General features: G+C 45.9%; 1 protein-coding gene across 1 annotated transcript; it reads left to right on the forward strand.

The window, feature by feature from the left end:
• Positions 1 to 1,692: 1,692 nt before the first annotated feature.
• STOM (stomatin) lies at positions 1,693 to 11,990 on the forward strand. The gene is made up of 7 exons (XM_057409071.1): positions 1,693 to 1,771; positions 5,928 to 6,031; positions 6,431 to 6,503; positions 7,248 to 7,330; positions 8,917 to 9,120; positions 9,611 to 9,745; positions 11,357 to 11,990. Exons 1-7 carry the CDS (start codon positions 1,723 to 1,725, stop codon positions 11,549 to 11,551), a joined length of 843 nt encoding a protein of 280 aa, XP_057265054.1. The 5' UTR covers positions 1,693 to 1,722; the 3' UTR covers positions 11,552 to 11,990.
• The last annotated feature ends 918 nt before the right edge of the window (positions 11,991 to 12,908 follow it).

The raw sequence follows: 12,908 nt of genomic DNA on the forward strand, positions 1-12,908 counted from the left end.
CTCAGGGACCTCGAGACAAATTTAGTCTTTAGTCTCCTATACTGCTAATCCAGACAGGTCTGAAATCAATTGGCAGAAATGTGGTAGAAAGGGTCCATGACAGCGACAGAAAGACTATTCATTTGGTATATTACTCGCACAAGGATTGTCATTCACTGATGCTGTTTGTATCAACCTGGAAACTCCAGGAAACAGAACCGTATTTCAGAATGCAGCACTCCACTCATGCACATCCTCCTCAATCAACCTGACCTGTTAACCAAAAGCTTTCCTCCTCTAGTACAGAATGGAACACAAAATGGAGGCTACCTCCAAGGAAGAGTCTAGCCACACAATAACACCAACACTGCAGATAAATCTCTGCATAGTCCTGTATGTGTAAGACCACGTCTCCTTCCTAAGTTGCAAGGTGTTTCACAGAGAAGCCATTTCACACCATCAGTGCAACAACAGGATAAACAGCAGTTTGCACATCCCTTTCCTGTCCATTAATCACAAATAACAGTTAAAGAATTGCCATGAATCACCTGCAGCCCTCCTAATTCAGCATAACATAGACCTCACCCCTGGAATGGGAGAGTTCTTCAAATGGGACCGCCTTTATGACACTTGGTATGTAACAGCTCTATGCGTAACGATGTTTTACTACACACACACCTGGTTTCTGTGGGATGAGCCCGGTAGAAGAGCAGCAGAGATCCCAGCTTTGGCATCTTGGAAAGGGGTGAAAGCACCAAACTCCCCATCGGTGTCCTCTAGTAGGTCAGGAAGAGCAGCAGGAACACCTGACACTGGAGGTGAATGCATGAAGAGGAGCGGGTTTCCTTCAGGATTGTTTTAATTCCCTTCCCAATGGGGACACATACTTCAGCACAGCCACAGGAATAAATATGGCATGCGTTGGCTTGTTCCTCCTCAAACAGAGTGGTTAAAAAGTCAATTTTACCAGTTTGAATGCCGACCCTTCTTCATTCTTTCCCAGCTTGCCCATTACAAATCATCAGCCCCATGTGCACGTTAAACCACACCCGGGGCAGGGCTTCCCTCACACAGGGGCTGTCCTCACTCAAACTCCCCATCGGTGTCCTCCAGTAGGTCAGGAAGAGCAGCAGGAACACCTGGCACTGGAGGTGAACGCTTGAAAAGGAGCAGGTTTTCTTCAGGATTAATTCCCTTCCCAATGGGGACACATACTTCAGCACGGCCACAGGAAAAAATATGGCATGTGTTGGCTTGTGGTTAAAAAGTCAATTTTACCAGTTTGAATGCCGACCCTTCTTCATTCTTTCCCAGCTTGCCCATTACAAACCATCAGGCCCATGTGCACGTTAAACCACACCCGGGGCAGGGCTTCCCTCACACAGCGGCTGTCCGGCGGCCTGCTCACCTCAGGCGTTCCGCTGCACGCCTTCCGCTCCATCCTCCCGCCGGGCTCCAGGCACAGCACCGAGGGACCGGCATTTCTGCCCTCGCCAGCGGCATTCCCCTTCCTGCTGCCCGTCCCCTGCCGCTGAGGGCTGCGGGAGCCGCCGCCATCACCTCAGCACCTGAGGGGGCAGCGCGAGACCGTCGAAAAAAGGCGCGAAGGGCGCGGCAGGCGGCTCGTGCTGAGCGCTGCCGTCGAGGGGCGGAGCCAAGGCGGGGCGGGGCCGAGGCGGGGCGGGGCCAAGGCGGGTCTCTAGGAGCGGGGCTGTGGGCGCCAGCGCTGAGGTGACGGTGACCATGGCGGACCATGAGGCGGGGGTCGCGCCCAAGCCCCGGCGGGTGCAAGGTAACCGCGATAAGGGGGGGGTAATGGGAGCGGGGCCGCGGCCATGCGCTTTCCATCCGCTCCCCACCCGCTCCCGGGTTTCTGTTTCGGTTTCCGTCATCAGCCGCTGAGGAAAGTTCGCGGATCCGTGGCCAGAGTTCGTCCCGCGGCAGGAGCGGCTCGGCCCCGCTCGGCTCCCTCAGCCCCCCGCGGTTGTTGGGGTGCGGGGAGTCCCGCGGAGCACGGCCGCGGCTCGCCCCGTCCCGTCGCTGTGGGCCTCTGCAGCGCACGGGGGGGGGGGGGGGGGGCAGGAAGAGCATCGCGGAGCTGGCCCCAGTTGCGGCACTCGGGGTGCGCTGCTTGGTTTTGCTGTGAGGTAACTGAGGGGCAAGCGGAGCGAGTGGTTAGGAGCAGAGTGAACAGAAGCGGTCCCCGAGGTGGTAAATGAGGACCAAGAGGATTTGGGGACTAGGTGTTTCCACCACCAGTGCCCTGCCCCGGAGCAGGGTGTTCGGAAGGTGTGGCAGCAGGAGGCGAGAAGTCAACAGCGTTTTCCCAAGTGGGGAGTGAAGCTGCTGTCAGTTCTTTATTTCGATCGCTATTCGACTGGGTTTTGGCTTTCAAGTCCATAGATGTGAGCGTAACCTGGGTCGGGAGGCTTTGGAGATGATGCGCTGAAATAACCCCGCCACCAGTCCGTGTCACTGGAGCGTTTTCCGGTTGTGTTCGGAGCCAGGCCCCAGGAAAGCTTTGGTTCCATGTCCGTTTTTGTCAGTTGCAACTGGAGACGGCAATACATTCATGAGATTGCTTAACGTGCACAAAGGCTGGGTAATGCGAGGTGTATAAATAACTGTGGATGTGTTTGGGCCCCCTGCCTTGTGGTGCATGGCAGCTCTTGTATCCTCACTTGATGTGCTGCTGAGGGGGTTTCTCCTGTAGCTGCTGTGTGTTGGATTGGGTTGGAGGCTAAAGCTGCCTGCCAGGGCCTTTTTTGTCATAATAAAGTATCTATGGAGTGAATTGCCTAAATCATTACATCTCATAACCCAGATTATGTGTTAATGCCATTTCCCATGTGAAATTGTTTGAGAAGCATCCGAAAAGACGTGGCTCTCACCGAGAGCAGTATTCCTTATTATTCCTGACTGCTGATTAACAAACACTGAATAACACCCTTCAGTCATTCGCAGACAATCCTGTGTTTGAGCAGTGTGGAAGTGGAGATCTGTGCCTGGTGTTGCCTTCCCCTCAGTCCGGCTGATCTCCCACATGCATTTGCTCTAAATCTGGTGTGTGCACGGTTGGGGGAAGGTCCCTTCCTCCCGTGGTACCCAGGAGGTTCCATTTACAACATTCCTGCTTTGTAACAGTGATGTGCTGGATCAGACAGGCTTTGCAGGAGGAAATAAATGGCTGGTGAAGTTTATGTGCCACTCCTCTGGTGGTGATGAGAGCTCCCTGTTCCACCTCAGCCTCCAGCACTAAGTGTTTATTGTAAATTGTTAATACTGTTTGGTGATCCAAGTGGTAATTTCTTGCTCAAGTAACGGTAACTGTTCCAGGCAGCCTGAAAGGGGGTGAAGAGGATTCAGTTAAACGTTTGTTTTCATAGTCTTTCTCCTTGTGGTTTATTTCTTAATCCTCGTGTAATTCTGCCATTCCTGTCAGTCTCAGCTGGGTGCTGTTACCGGCTGCTCTTTAGGAGCCAGTATCAAGGAGCCTGGCTGAGAATTCAGGCCAGAATGGGCCATTGATGGAGTTATTCCAAGTCCCATGAACGAGGTGGTCAAAAATTGCAACCAGGAAGCTCATTCCACAGATGCCCAAGCATGTTTCTGGCATTTCATCATTTTTTCACAAGGCAGCATCTCTTGCTTTTGATGTTGTGAAATGCACCATGTGCTGGGAAAGTCGTTGCTAAATGAAGTGTACACTCACTCAATCTGGGAATTTTACACTCAGTTGTGACCTCTACTTTCCTGTTCAACAGGGAAGCAAATGGATATTTCTTTTCCTGTTCTGTAGACCAGGTGGTTGTTGGTGAGGACTTGGTGTTAAGCTGTAGAGTGGAACTGAAGCAGGATCCTCAGCTCCTTTAGGTTTGTGAGGGTAGAAGAGAGGAGACCCTTCCTCCTTCTCAGTGTAGGTTGTGAATGCTGCTTATGGCTTTAGGCTGACTAATACCTTGTTGCTAAATGAAAGGTAATGTTCCCTTCACTAATGAGTTTACAGATGTTGCTTAATGCCTGCAGTTGCTTAATGCTGATCTATGTAGGCAGTGCATTTCCTTGACTTTTGCAGAAGGCCTGGAAATTACTGCTCTCATCTCTATTTCCACTACGCAATAATAAACCCTGGGGCAATAACTTTAGGTAACTTTCCACAGAGGAACTGTAAAATGACAGCTGATATGACACGTCCTTGAGGGTTATTATCGTGGCATGTGACAGGAATACACATTATAGATAAGACAGCCAGCTGGCTTCCTAGCATTCAAGATACTGTGTACAACAAAACCTCGTCATTCTTCACTACCTCCATATTCCACCATACTTAAAGTCCTGGAATAGTGGCTCTAAGGCCCACAATCAGTGTAAAAGAGGGCTGGAGGGCAAGTTCACTATTGGTCCCCAGTTACTTTGCTGGTTTCTGTGACTTTAGTCAAATATTGTGGATCTAAATTTGCAAAGTATCTGCTATTATTTGCTCTTACTCACTTTCAAGATTAGTGGTATCTAATGCCTGACCTGTCTCACTTCTCTTTATCCAGGGTATATGCCACTAACGCTGAGTTTAGTTCAGGTACAATAAAATGCTTATACATGTACCTGGGTGTTAAAATCAATGGATATTTTTAAAAATCAACATTTTGCTTTACAATAAAATGGGTTCTATTTAAAATAATAGGTTGGAAAGGAGACTCTGGGACTTGTTTCTTGTAACTGGCCAGTTTTGTTGTACAAACTGAACAGTAGGTGTGTTTGGTGAGTACAGAAAAACGATTCATTAGATAATCTCAGGTAGAACTAAACTAAAGCTTCTGGATTCTTTAATGCAGTTTTTACCCAGCAACCAGCTGAATGCAGTCCTTCAGATCACAGGACTCCTGTCCCTTAAGTCCTGTGAGCACTGATCAAGCCAGGATAAGGTCTGCATGTTTGCAGCACTGTAAGGGTTCAGCAAAGTCAGGGAGTGTGGACTTGAAGCCACATTCTGTCATCTAAATGTGAGAGTTGTGCTCTTCTGAGCCTTGAAGCTGCTTCTTGGCCCTTCCTGCTTTTGGCTTCTCAAAGGCTGGAGCGGAGAGGTGAATTTCAGTATCTCCGTGGTAGGATGGTTGCTCGGTGCCACTCTGGGATATCCCCACTTGGCAGTGGGCTCCTGGCAGCCTGGGAGAGGCTTAGCTGGCAGGACATGGAACTTCCGATGGCTTCAGGAGCGCTTCCTTCCCAGCAAGTCTGCACCTTGTCACGCTGCGTTGCTTTTTTTAGCTGTGTAGTATTTGAAACCTCTGGCTCTTGTGTGCTGGCTCTGGACATACTTCCACTTGGTGCCTCTGCATGGCAGGGAACTGTGGGGTTTTCCAAGCATAAGGAGTCTTTGGCCAAGAAATGCTTTACAGAGACCTTACTTCATGTCCAAGTAATCTTGCACCACCTCTTATTCTACTTCCTAGACACAGCAGTGCTGAGAACTGTGGTTTACTGAGATCTGTGCCCGTGACAGCTGGAACACAAACCGAACACTGAATGTCCTGTCCCTGGGGCTGATGGGCTCTGGGGTGTTTGTGTTTCACTCATTACACAGGTGTTGCTCTGACTTCCTTAGGCAATAAAAGATCAGGGTTTCTACTGCTGCCCTTGGGCATTCTGCTAGAGAGAACTGGGGAAAAGGGAAGCATGTGGGAGTCTCTACTTAAATGTTAGTGTACGGAATTATGTGTAAATGTTACATGGACCACACTCTGCCCTCAGCTCTCTCACACAACTGACAGAGACCAGTGAAAGTCAAAGAATTTGGGTTTTAATTTGGCTTCTGAGCTAAACCTGATGTGTTTGGCCAAAGCAGCAGTGCTACAACAGTGCCTTAGTCCAAATAAATACCCAATTGCAGGCACTTTCTTTAACAGGCAGTCTTGGGTTTAAGTCTGAAGATTGCTGCTGTTCTCTTGCAGATGACTCTGATAGTGGCCTTGGCCTGTGTGGATGGATCCTGGTGATCACTTCCCTCTTCTTCACTATTATCACATTTCCTATATCCATCTGGATGTGCATAAAGGTAAAATTGTTCACTTCTGTGCTGGGTTAAAACTCTAGCAGTGCAGATGCTTCCTAGTGGTTATCATTGGTCTCAATTTTGTTTACTTGTTTTAAACACAAATTAATCTATTACAGCAGACAGTCTATGACAGACCCCAACGTTTCAGTGCATTAATCTTCAAACAGACACAGAATTACTCTTGAAGGACTGATATTTCTCTTAAAACATTGTCCTGATTGCTCCTATTGCTCTTTGCTTTTTGACAATAAAGTTCAGGCTAAAATTGTCAAAAGCAGCTGGTATAGAAATGTCTGTTACACTGAAACTCACGGCCGTCTGAAACTAGTGTATGCAGAGTTTGGAATCCATCATATGGCTTCTGGAAACCCTTGCATGACATCCCACTGTTCATTACAGATTATAAAGGAGTACGAGCGAGCCATCATATTCAGACTTGGACGCATCCTTAAAGGGGGAGCAAAGGGACCAGGTATGTCCTGGGAGCATTCTTAGTCTCTGTTCTCATTAAGTCACCAGCTGTAGCTGTGGGGAGGCATTGCATTGGACCGGCCAATGGGTTTCTTCAGGGTTTTGTAACTTCCAGGGAGAGGATGTGTTACTTTATAAGGAGAAGATGGTAAACATGAGCCTTAGCCAGCTCTCTGCAGTTAATCTATCATCTTCAGGTAGAGTCAAAGCGCAGAATGTAAAAGGAGGGATAACAGCATCAAATGTGTCAATTTAAATGAGAAGTTCAGTGTGTCAGTTAAACCCAAATGGTCTGAAAGCCTCCACATTCTTCAAAAGAAATAGAAACAATACAATTACATGCTACTTTTGAAATGTTTCCTGTGCATGTTAGAAATTCTGATGTAAAGCTGAAGAGTGACAGTGATGCCCCAGAACAAAAGGAGATTGATGGTTCGATAGCTTCTCCTTGCCGGAATTGGACCCTGCAAATAACCACATAGGACAGATCTTCAAAAGTGGCTGTGAACAGTTCTGGGGCTTCCCCAAATGTTAAAGGTCTCTAAGACAGACCTGAATAAACTGAAGTTTCTCAGCATACTTTATCAAAAAGCATCCTGGTTTGAAAGCCACAAACCAAGATGCTGCCGAGCTCAGTGTGTGAGGGCTGTGCAGCTACCATGGTTGGGTTGAAGCTTATTTCAGTAGCAAACTTCACCTGGTTTAACAACCCATTTTCACCTCTTGACTGGGTGTTTTTGTACAGGCTTGTTTTTTGTCCTGCCCTGCACAGACAGCTTCATCAAAGTTGATATGAGGACCATCTCTTTCGATATTCCTCCCCAAGAGGTGAGTCTGCACTTGCCTTTGTACCTGCTAAAGTGTCTACACTTTGTTTTGCTTTTCCCCTCTTGGTATTAGGGTGTGTGTAGCTTTAATGTAGACTCTTGGGCAGGTTCAGTGCATTGTGAAGACTGCATAGATCCTTGAGTAATATTCAGTAAGAGAAGACTGCTGAAAGAAAACCAATTATGCTGTCCTCTGAGGATCAAGTAAGATAACTGCTAGAGAGTCTAAGAGCTAGAACAGGGGGGGGTTGGAATAAAGACTGCCTGCACCATTCTGTAACTGTTTCTGGGAAATCTGGAAGATTTCCAGGCACAGCGCTGATCTTTCCTGTGCCAATTGGTCTAGATGGATAAACCAGCTAAAATAATGGGATGAAGTTATTATATGCATCAAATGCTGTTAATGGCAACTCGGGGTAATGGTCTGCTCCCTTCCATGGGTTTTGTGTACATGTTGTTTCTGTGTCCTGCTGTGCAGGACTGCTTTTCCTTGGACATCTTAATTTCCTAGCAGCGTGTCTCCACAGCTTTAACTGAACTCAGCAATGCCAGCACAATAGATAACAAAAGAATAAAACCCAGCTAGCCCTCTAAAAGCAGTTAGTGAACAACTGAGTGTTGATGACTATAACTGCAGCCCTCATGGAGCTGGTCTGTCTTGCAGGACACGGATGCCTGACACAGCCCGTCTGCTGCATCTGTTTCCTGTCATATTCGCCAGTCGGTTTGTTCCTCGTTGTTAGTTGTAGATTTAGACAAATGGCATCTGTCAGGGTACACTCTAGAGGGTAATTGGTAGAAACCTAATCCTGCAGCTGCTGATGTGCCATTAGTGAAGCCAGCAGTTGGACATTTACCTTCTGACTTGATTGAATCATGCCCATGGATTTAGGTTTGTCTGTGTTCCGTAGGTAAGAGCAGAAATACACTTTTATTTGTACAACATGGTTTCTGTGCATGCTGCTTATTCTTTATCTTGGACTGTTATGAAGAGCCTCCTAAAATAGGTAGTTCGGGGAAGGACTGAGTAGGTAAGGTTAAGTAACTCTCATGTCTTTCTCTTGTCAAATAACATAATAGTAATTGTCTGACATGGAATTAGGACACTTCTCATGGTCATGTGGCATACTTCAGTCTCTTTAACTTAGCTTTAAAATAGAATTAATATTAATGTTTCATTCTGGTGTGTCCTCTTCTAAACCTTCAACAATACCTCTCTTTATCTTTGCAAGTACCTCCTTTGCTTGACATACAAGTGTTAAATTCAGTATATCACTTGAGCCAAGCTCTGAGGGTGTTCACAAATGATTTCCTCTGCAGCTTGTCTAGAAATCACCACATACTCATGTAGTAGCAAGGTGGCATTTCAGTCAGAAGTACCTCTAAGGACAATGAACTGCAAAATAACAACAGATACTTCTAATGCGATGTTGACATCAGGCTGGCACCCTTACAGCTGAAATGCACCAGGCTGCTGGGACAGGCAAACCCCGTTTTGTAGGAGCTGTCAAGTAAAACAAGTATGTAATTAGCATAATAATTCACCCTATCTTAATCAATAATTATGCTTTCCCTGCTGCTTTTCAGATCTTGACCAAGGACTCTGTGACAGTGAACGTGGATGGAGTGGTTTATTACAGAGTTCAGAACGCCACCCTTGCGGTGGCAAACATCACAAATGCTGACTCAGCCACACGTCTTTTAGCACAGACAACTCTGAGGAATGTTCTGGGGACCAAAAACCTCTCCCAGATTCTCTCTGATCGTGAAGAGATCGCACACAGCATGCAGGTACGAGCAGCTCTGCCCAAGTGAGCCACAAGCGGGCCATAAGCAGCAGTCCCATGGGTAACTTCCAGGGCAGGATTTATTTTGCCAGCCAAGTGATAAGCCACGTTGTGATTTGGTGTTTTAGGCAAAACCCTATCGAGAGCTATTGGGATGGCATTGTGTTTAATAAAAATGAGTGACTAAGGCAATAATGGAGCAGTGGGAATGAAGGATATGGAAGAGGAGGGCTTCCCAGGATCGTTATGTCAGTGCTTTGCCATTAAGGGAATTGTGCTGCAGAATTCCTTTAATTGATCAGGCTCTGGGTTTGAGTTTTTTTTGTTAGTTGACAACAGTTATGTTTTTATAATTAGCAAATCATTGTACTTATACTAAAGCCCATAAAGTCCAAGAATCATAAGATAATTAATGAATTTGGTTTATTGGACACTCTTTGGACATTAGTCTGCAGGCAGGTCAGTGCTTAGCTTCATTGTCCTGCCTTATACAGGCCACACTTGATGAGGCAACAGATGACTGGGGCATTAAGGTGGAACGTGTGGAGATCAAGGATGTGAAATTACCTATCCAGCTGCAGAGAGCAATGGCTGCAGAAGCTGAAGCTGCCCGTGAGGCCAGAGCCAAGGTAAAAACATCAACATCTGCATTTGCGTTATTTTTCCTTCTCCATGAATAATTCAACATGGGCATGTAGAGGATGAAGATTCTCAGCCAGACTGTGTAGTAGCAAACAGGAGCGCAGGGCAGGGATTTGTGGATTTATGTGTGGCTTTCATTGTGGTTTGTGCAGGTGCAGTGTCCTTCAAAACCACAGAATCTCAGCTCTTTACCACACTCCAAGAACAAATCCCAGACAGAACAATTTGGAGGTTATTAGCTGATCCTGCAGTGAATTAGAAGCCAGATTTACTTCCAGCTTCCTCCTGAGTAGCCCTGATTTTAGGGCAGGCCTTTGTTGTCTGTTTGCTACTTCATATGAGAAATAAAACAGCTGTAGTGGTTTTGTCACCGTGAAGCTGACCAGTGGTCAGTTTGGTCACGGCATCTCGTTCCCTAGTTGTCCAAACCCTCCACCTTTGTTTGTAGAGCAAGCTGATGGAAGGGGGTATTTGATAGGTACTAGTGGTCTGTTGAGCTGCCTGTATCCTTACATTCTAAGTACTGAAGCTTAGCGAAGGGAGGTTTCCTAAAGCTCATTTAAAGCCATGAAAACCACATCTGATCCTACGAAGTTCATCATCTCACGCACGAATGATTTTTTTATGTACATATAGATGACTGATTTCCATATCTGCCATTAATGAGGAGTTTCATTAACTTTAATCTATTTTTAGGTTCTAATTATAAAATCTGGATTTTATTTTCATGGGAAATAAATATTAAACTGAATTTCATTAGACTTCAGGGTTGGCAATTACTCAATGTGAAGCTGATGGTGCACCTCAGAAAAGCTCTTTAAGCCTGCATTAGTGCTCCAAGTATTAACTTCTATGTATTCTTTTGAAGCTTAATTACTTTGTGATTATTTTTTTAATTACTATTTATTCTGATGTTTAAAAAAATACTGTGCCCTTGCAGCAGAACTCTGGAGGGGAATCTGCACTTCCCTGTGCTGATGTGCATTAAATTGCTTCACCAACAACTTCTCTGTTGAAACGGCAGCATCCAGCCCTCCTTTACAGACACTCAGGAAGTATTTATACTGTCCTGGTGCAGAAGGGCTTGTCAGCAAATGCCTGACCGCAAAGTTGTCCCTAATGAGCTCATAAATTAAAGGAGGAAAAAAAGGTATTTCCCCAGTAAGAAACATGGGCAACATTTGCTTGTCAAGTCCTTATAGAGACCAAAAAAATACAGCTTTAAATGAAAGCTTAGAGATACATGTGGGGAGCCTTCTGCTTTTGAGAGGCAGTGCTGAAAGAAGCACAAAAGAAGCTTTTGAAAATAGAACAAACGCACCCATTGCATTTTCAAGATATGGTGCTGGCTTTTGTGATCTGGTGTCTCAGTCCTGAATGGGGGAAACAGACAATCCATGGCCTTGAAAGCAAAGCAGGAATGGCTTCTGTCTGAGCAGGAGAAAGGCAGAACCAGTGAAGGAACATGGGAAGGAGAGGTCACTTGATCAAGCAATGAGCAGTGTCTTTGGAATATGACATAAGGCTGGCCATCTTACATATCTCCAGGTTGTTACTGTGCCAGGAGGAATTCACTGTGGTTCATCTTGCTTCCCCAGGTCATTGCAGCTGAGGGGGAAATGAATGCTTCCAGGGCCCTGAAAGAGGCGTCCATGGTTATCACAGAGTCCCCGGCTGCTCTTCAGCTTCGTTACTTGCAGACCTTGACCACCATTGCTGCAGAAAAGAACTCCACCATCGTCTTCCCATTGCCCATAAACATGCTGCAGGGCCTCATAGGTGCCAATCGCTAGGTAGGGTGGGCTTTTTGCTATAGCAAATGTTTGCAGTGCTGAATTCCATGTGTATCATAGCTTATGGTGGTGTTACAGTGGATTTACTGAGGAACCTGTTTTGTTGTATGAAGTATGTTATAAAACTTACATGTAATGTTTGTGACTGGACACTCAGACTATCTGAAAATGTCTCAAAGCAAATACAAGCAAATTGTGATCTTAAATAAGCAGGTATCCATATACTCTCTTAACCTGCAATCTCCCACTTCTGAACAGTATATGAATCCATTTGTGGTGACAATCCAGCATCTAGAGGGAGGACTATTCCTCTTAACTGAACTTGTCTGTAGCCCTGCAGGGGAAGTGGAACAGCCCTAACTTCTCTTGGAGTGTAGCTGCATGCAGGAAGTTACCGGATTGCTGTGGTGTGAATTGGTCCTTAACACAGGAGAAGTAATGAAAGTTGGCATAGGAAAGTACTGGGTACTTCTGAAAATCAGGCCCATGCTCTCTAAAATAGTTCCCCATTCCCGAGAACTTTCCATCTCTGAAATGGAATAACTATGCTGTAGTTACGGATACAACATACTTGCAGTCCCTGAGGGCTGCTCTGTTGTTACAGTGATGTGCCTATGTTGATTTGTGCTGAAAAAGTCATTGGGTCTGTCTTAAAGATGTTTTTTAAAGGCCAAAGTACTGATTCCTGCTTGTACCTGGGTCTGAAACCTCAGTTCTGTAGGAGGTGGGATCTCTCTGATTAGTGGGCTGTGGTGATGTTTAACTAAAGATGTTGTACTGTTGATATATCTGTCTAACAAATTAGCGATTTCCCTGTTGACGCTGCTTCTGAGCAGACCTGTAGTATCTGTTGTAACACCAAGGGCTTGTACTTCAAGCCAAAAGCATGTAATCTTCAGTTCACATAGTCTTGAGCAGTAAGTCTGCTAAACTGTATTCATGTTGTGTGCCTTGTTAGTAGATGTAATTACAGATTAAAATGAGAAGAACTAGAGCTGCAAGAGGGAGGAGGGGGCTCTGGGCTGCCACCATCACTGAGTTTGGCATCTGGTCTTTGATTACTGGGATGTGACAGTGAAAACAAAAAGTCAACCTCAGTGATAACTAGTGCCCTTCTCACACTGGTCACCACAGAGCTCCTAACTTGGTTTTTTATCCCCTTTCTGCTGCAGTCTATTCTGTATTTACGGGTATTTAAGGTGTGTTTACCTGTGCCTTGACACGCTGTGCCTTTGTCACTGTTAGGAAAGGGGCTGGAGCTACTTGGTGCTGTTGCTGTTCTGCAAAGGTTTTTCCCTTCCTCTGCACCGCACAAACACTGTACCAGTCTGCATGTGTGTCAGTGCTTCAGTTAGCG

This window comes from Pezoporus wallicus, unplaced genomic scaffold (genome assembly GCF_028554395.1).
Source record: "Pezoporus wallicus isolate ANWC-B61680 ecotype Strahan unplaced genomic scaffold, APGP_CSIRO_Pwel_v1 contig_8341, whole genome shotgun sequence".
Lineage (NCBI taxonomy): Eukaryota > Metazoa > Chordata > Aves > Psittaciformes > Psittacidae > Pezoporus > Pezoporus wallicus.

Excerpts from the sequence above, each read along its gene's own strand:
- STOM (XM_057409071.1), top strand. The coding sequence starts at position 1,723 with ATGGCGGACCATGAGGCGGGGGTCGCGCCCAAGCCCCGGCGGGTGCAA. Across the intron at positions 7,331-8,916 it reads TCGATATTCCTCCCCAAGAG|ATCTTGACCAAGGACTCTGT; the intron begins GTGAGTCTGCAC and ends GCTGCTTTTCAG. Across the intron at positions 9,121-9,610 it reads AGATCGCACACAGCATGCAG|GCCACACTTGATGAGGCAAC; the intron begins GTACGAGCAGCT and ends TGCCTTATACAG.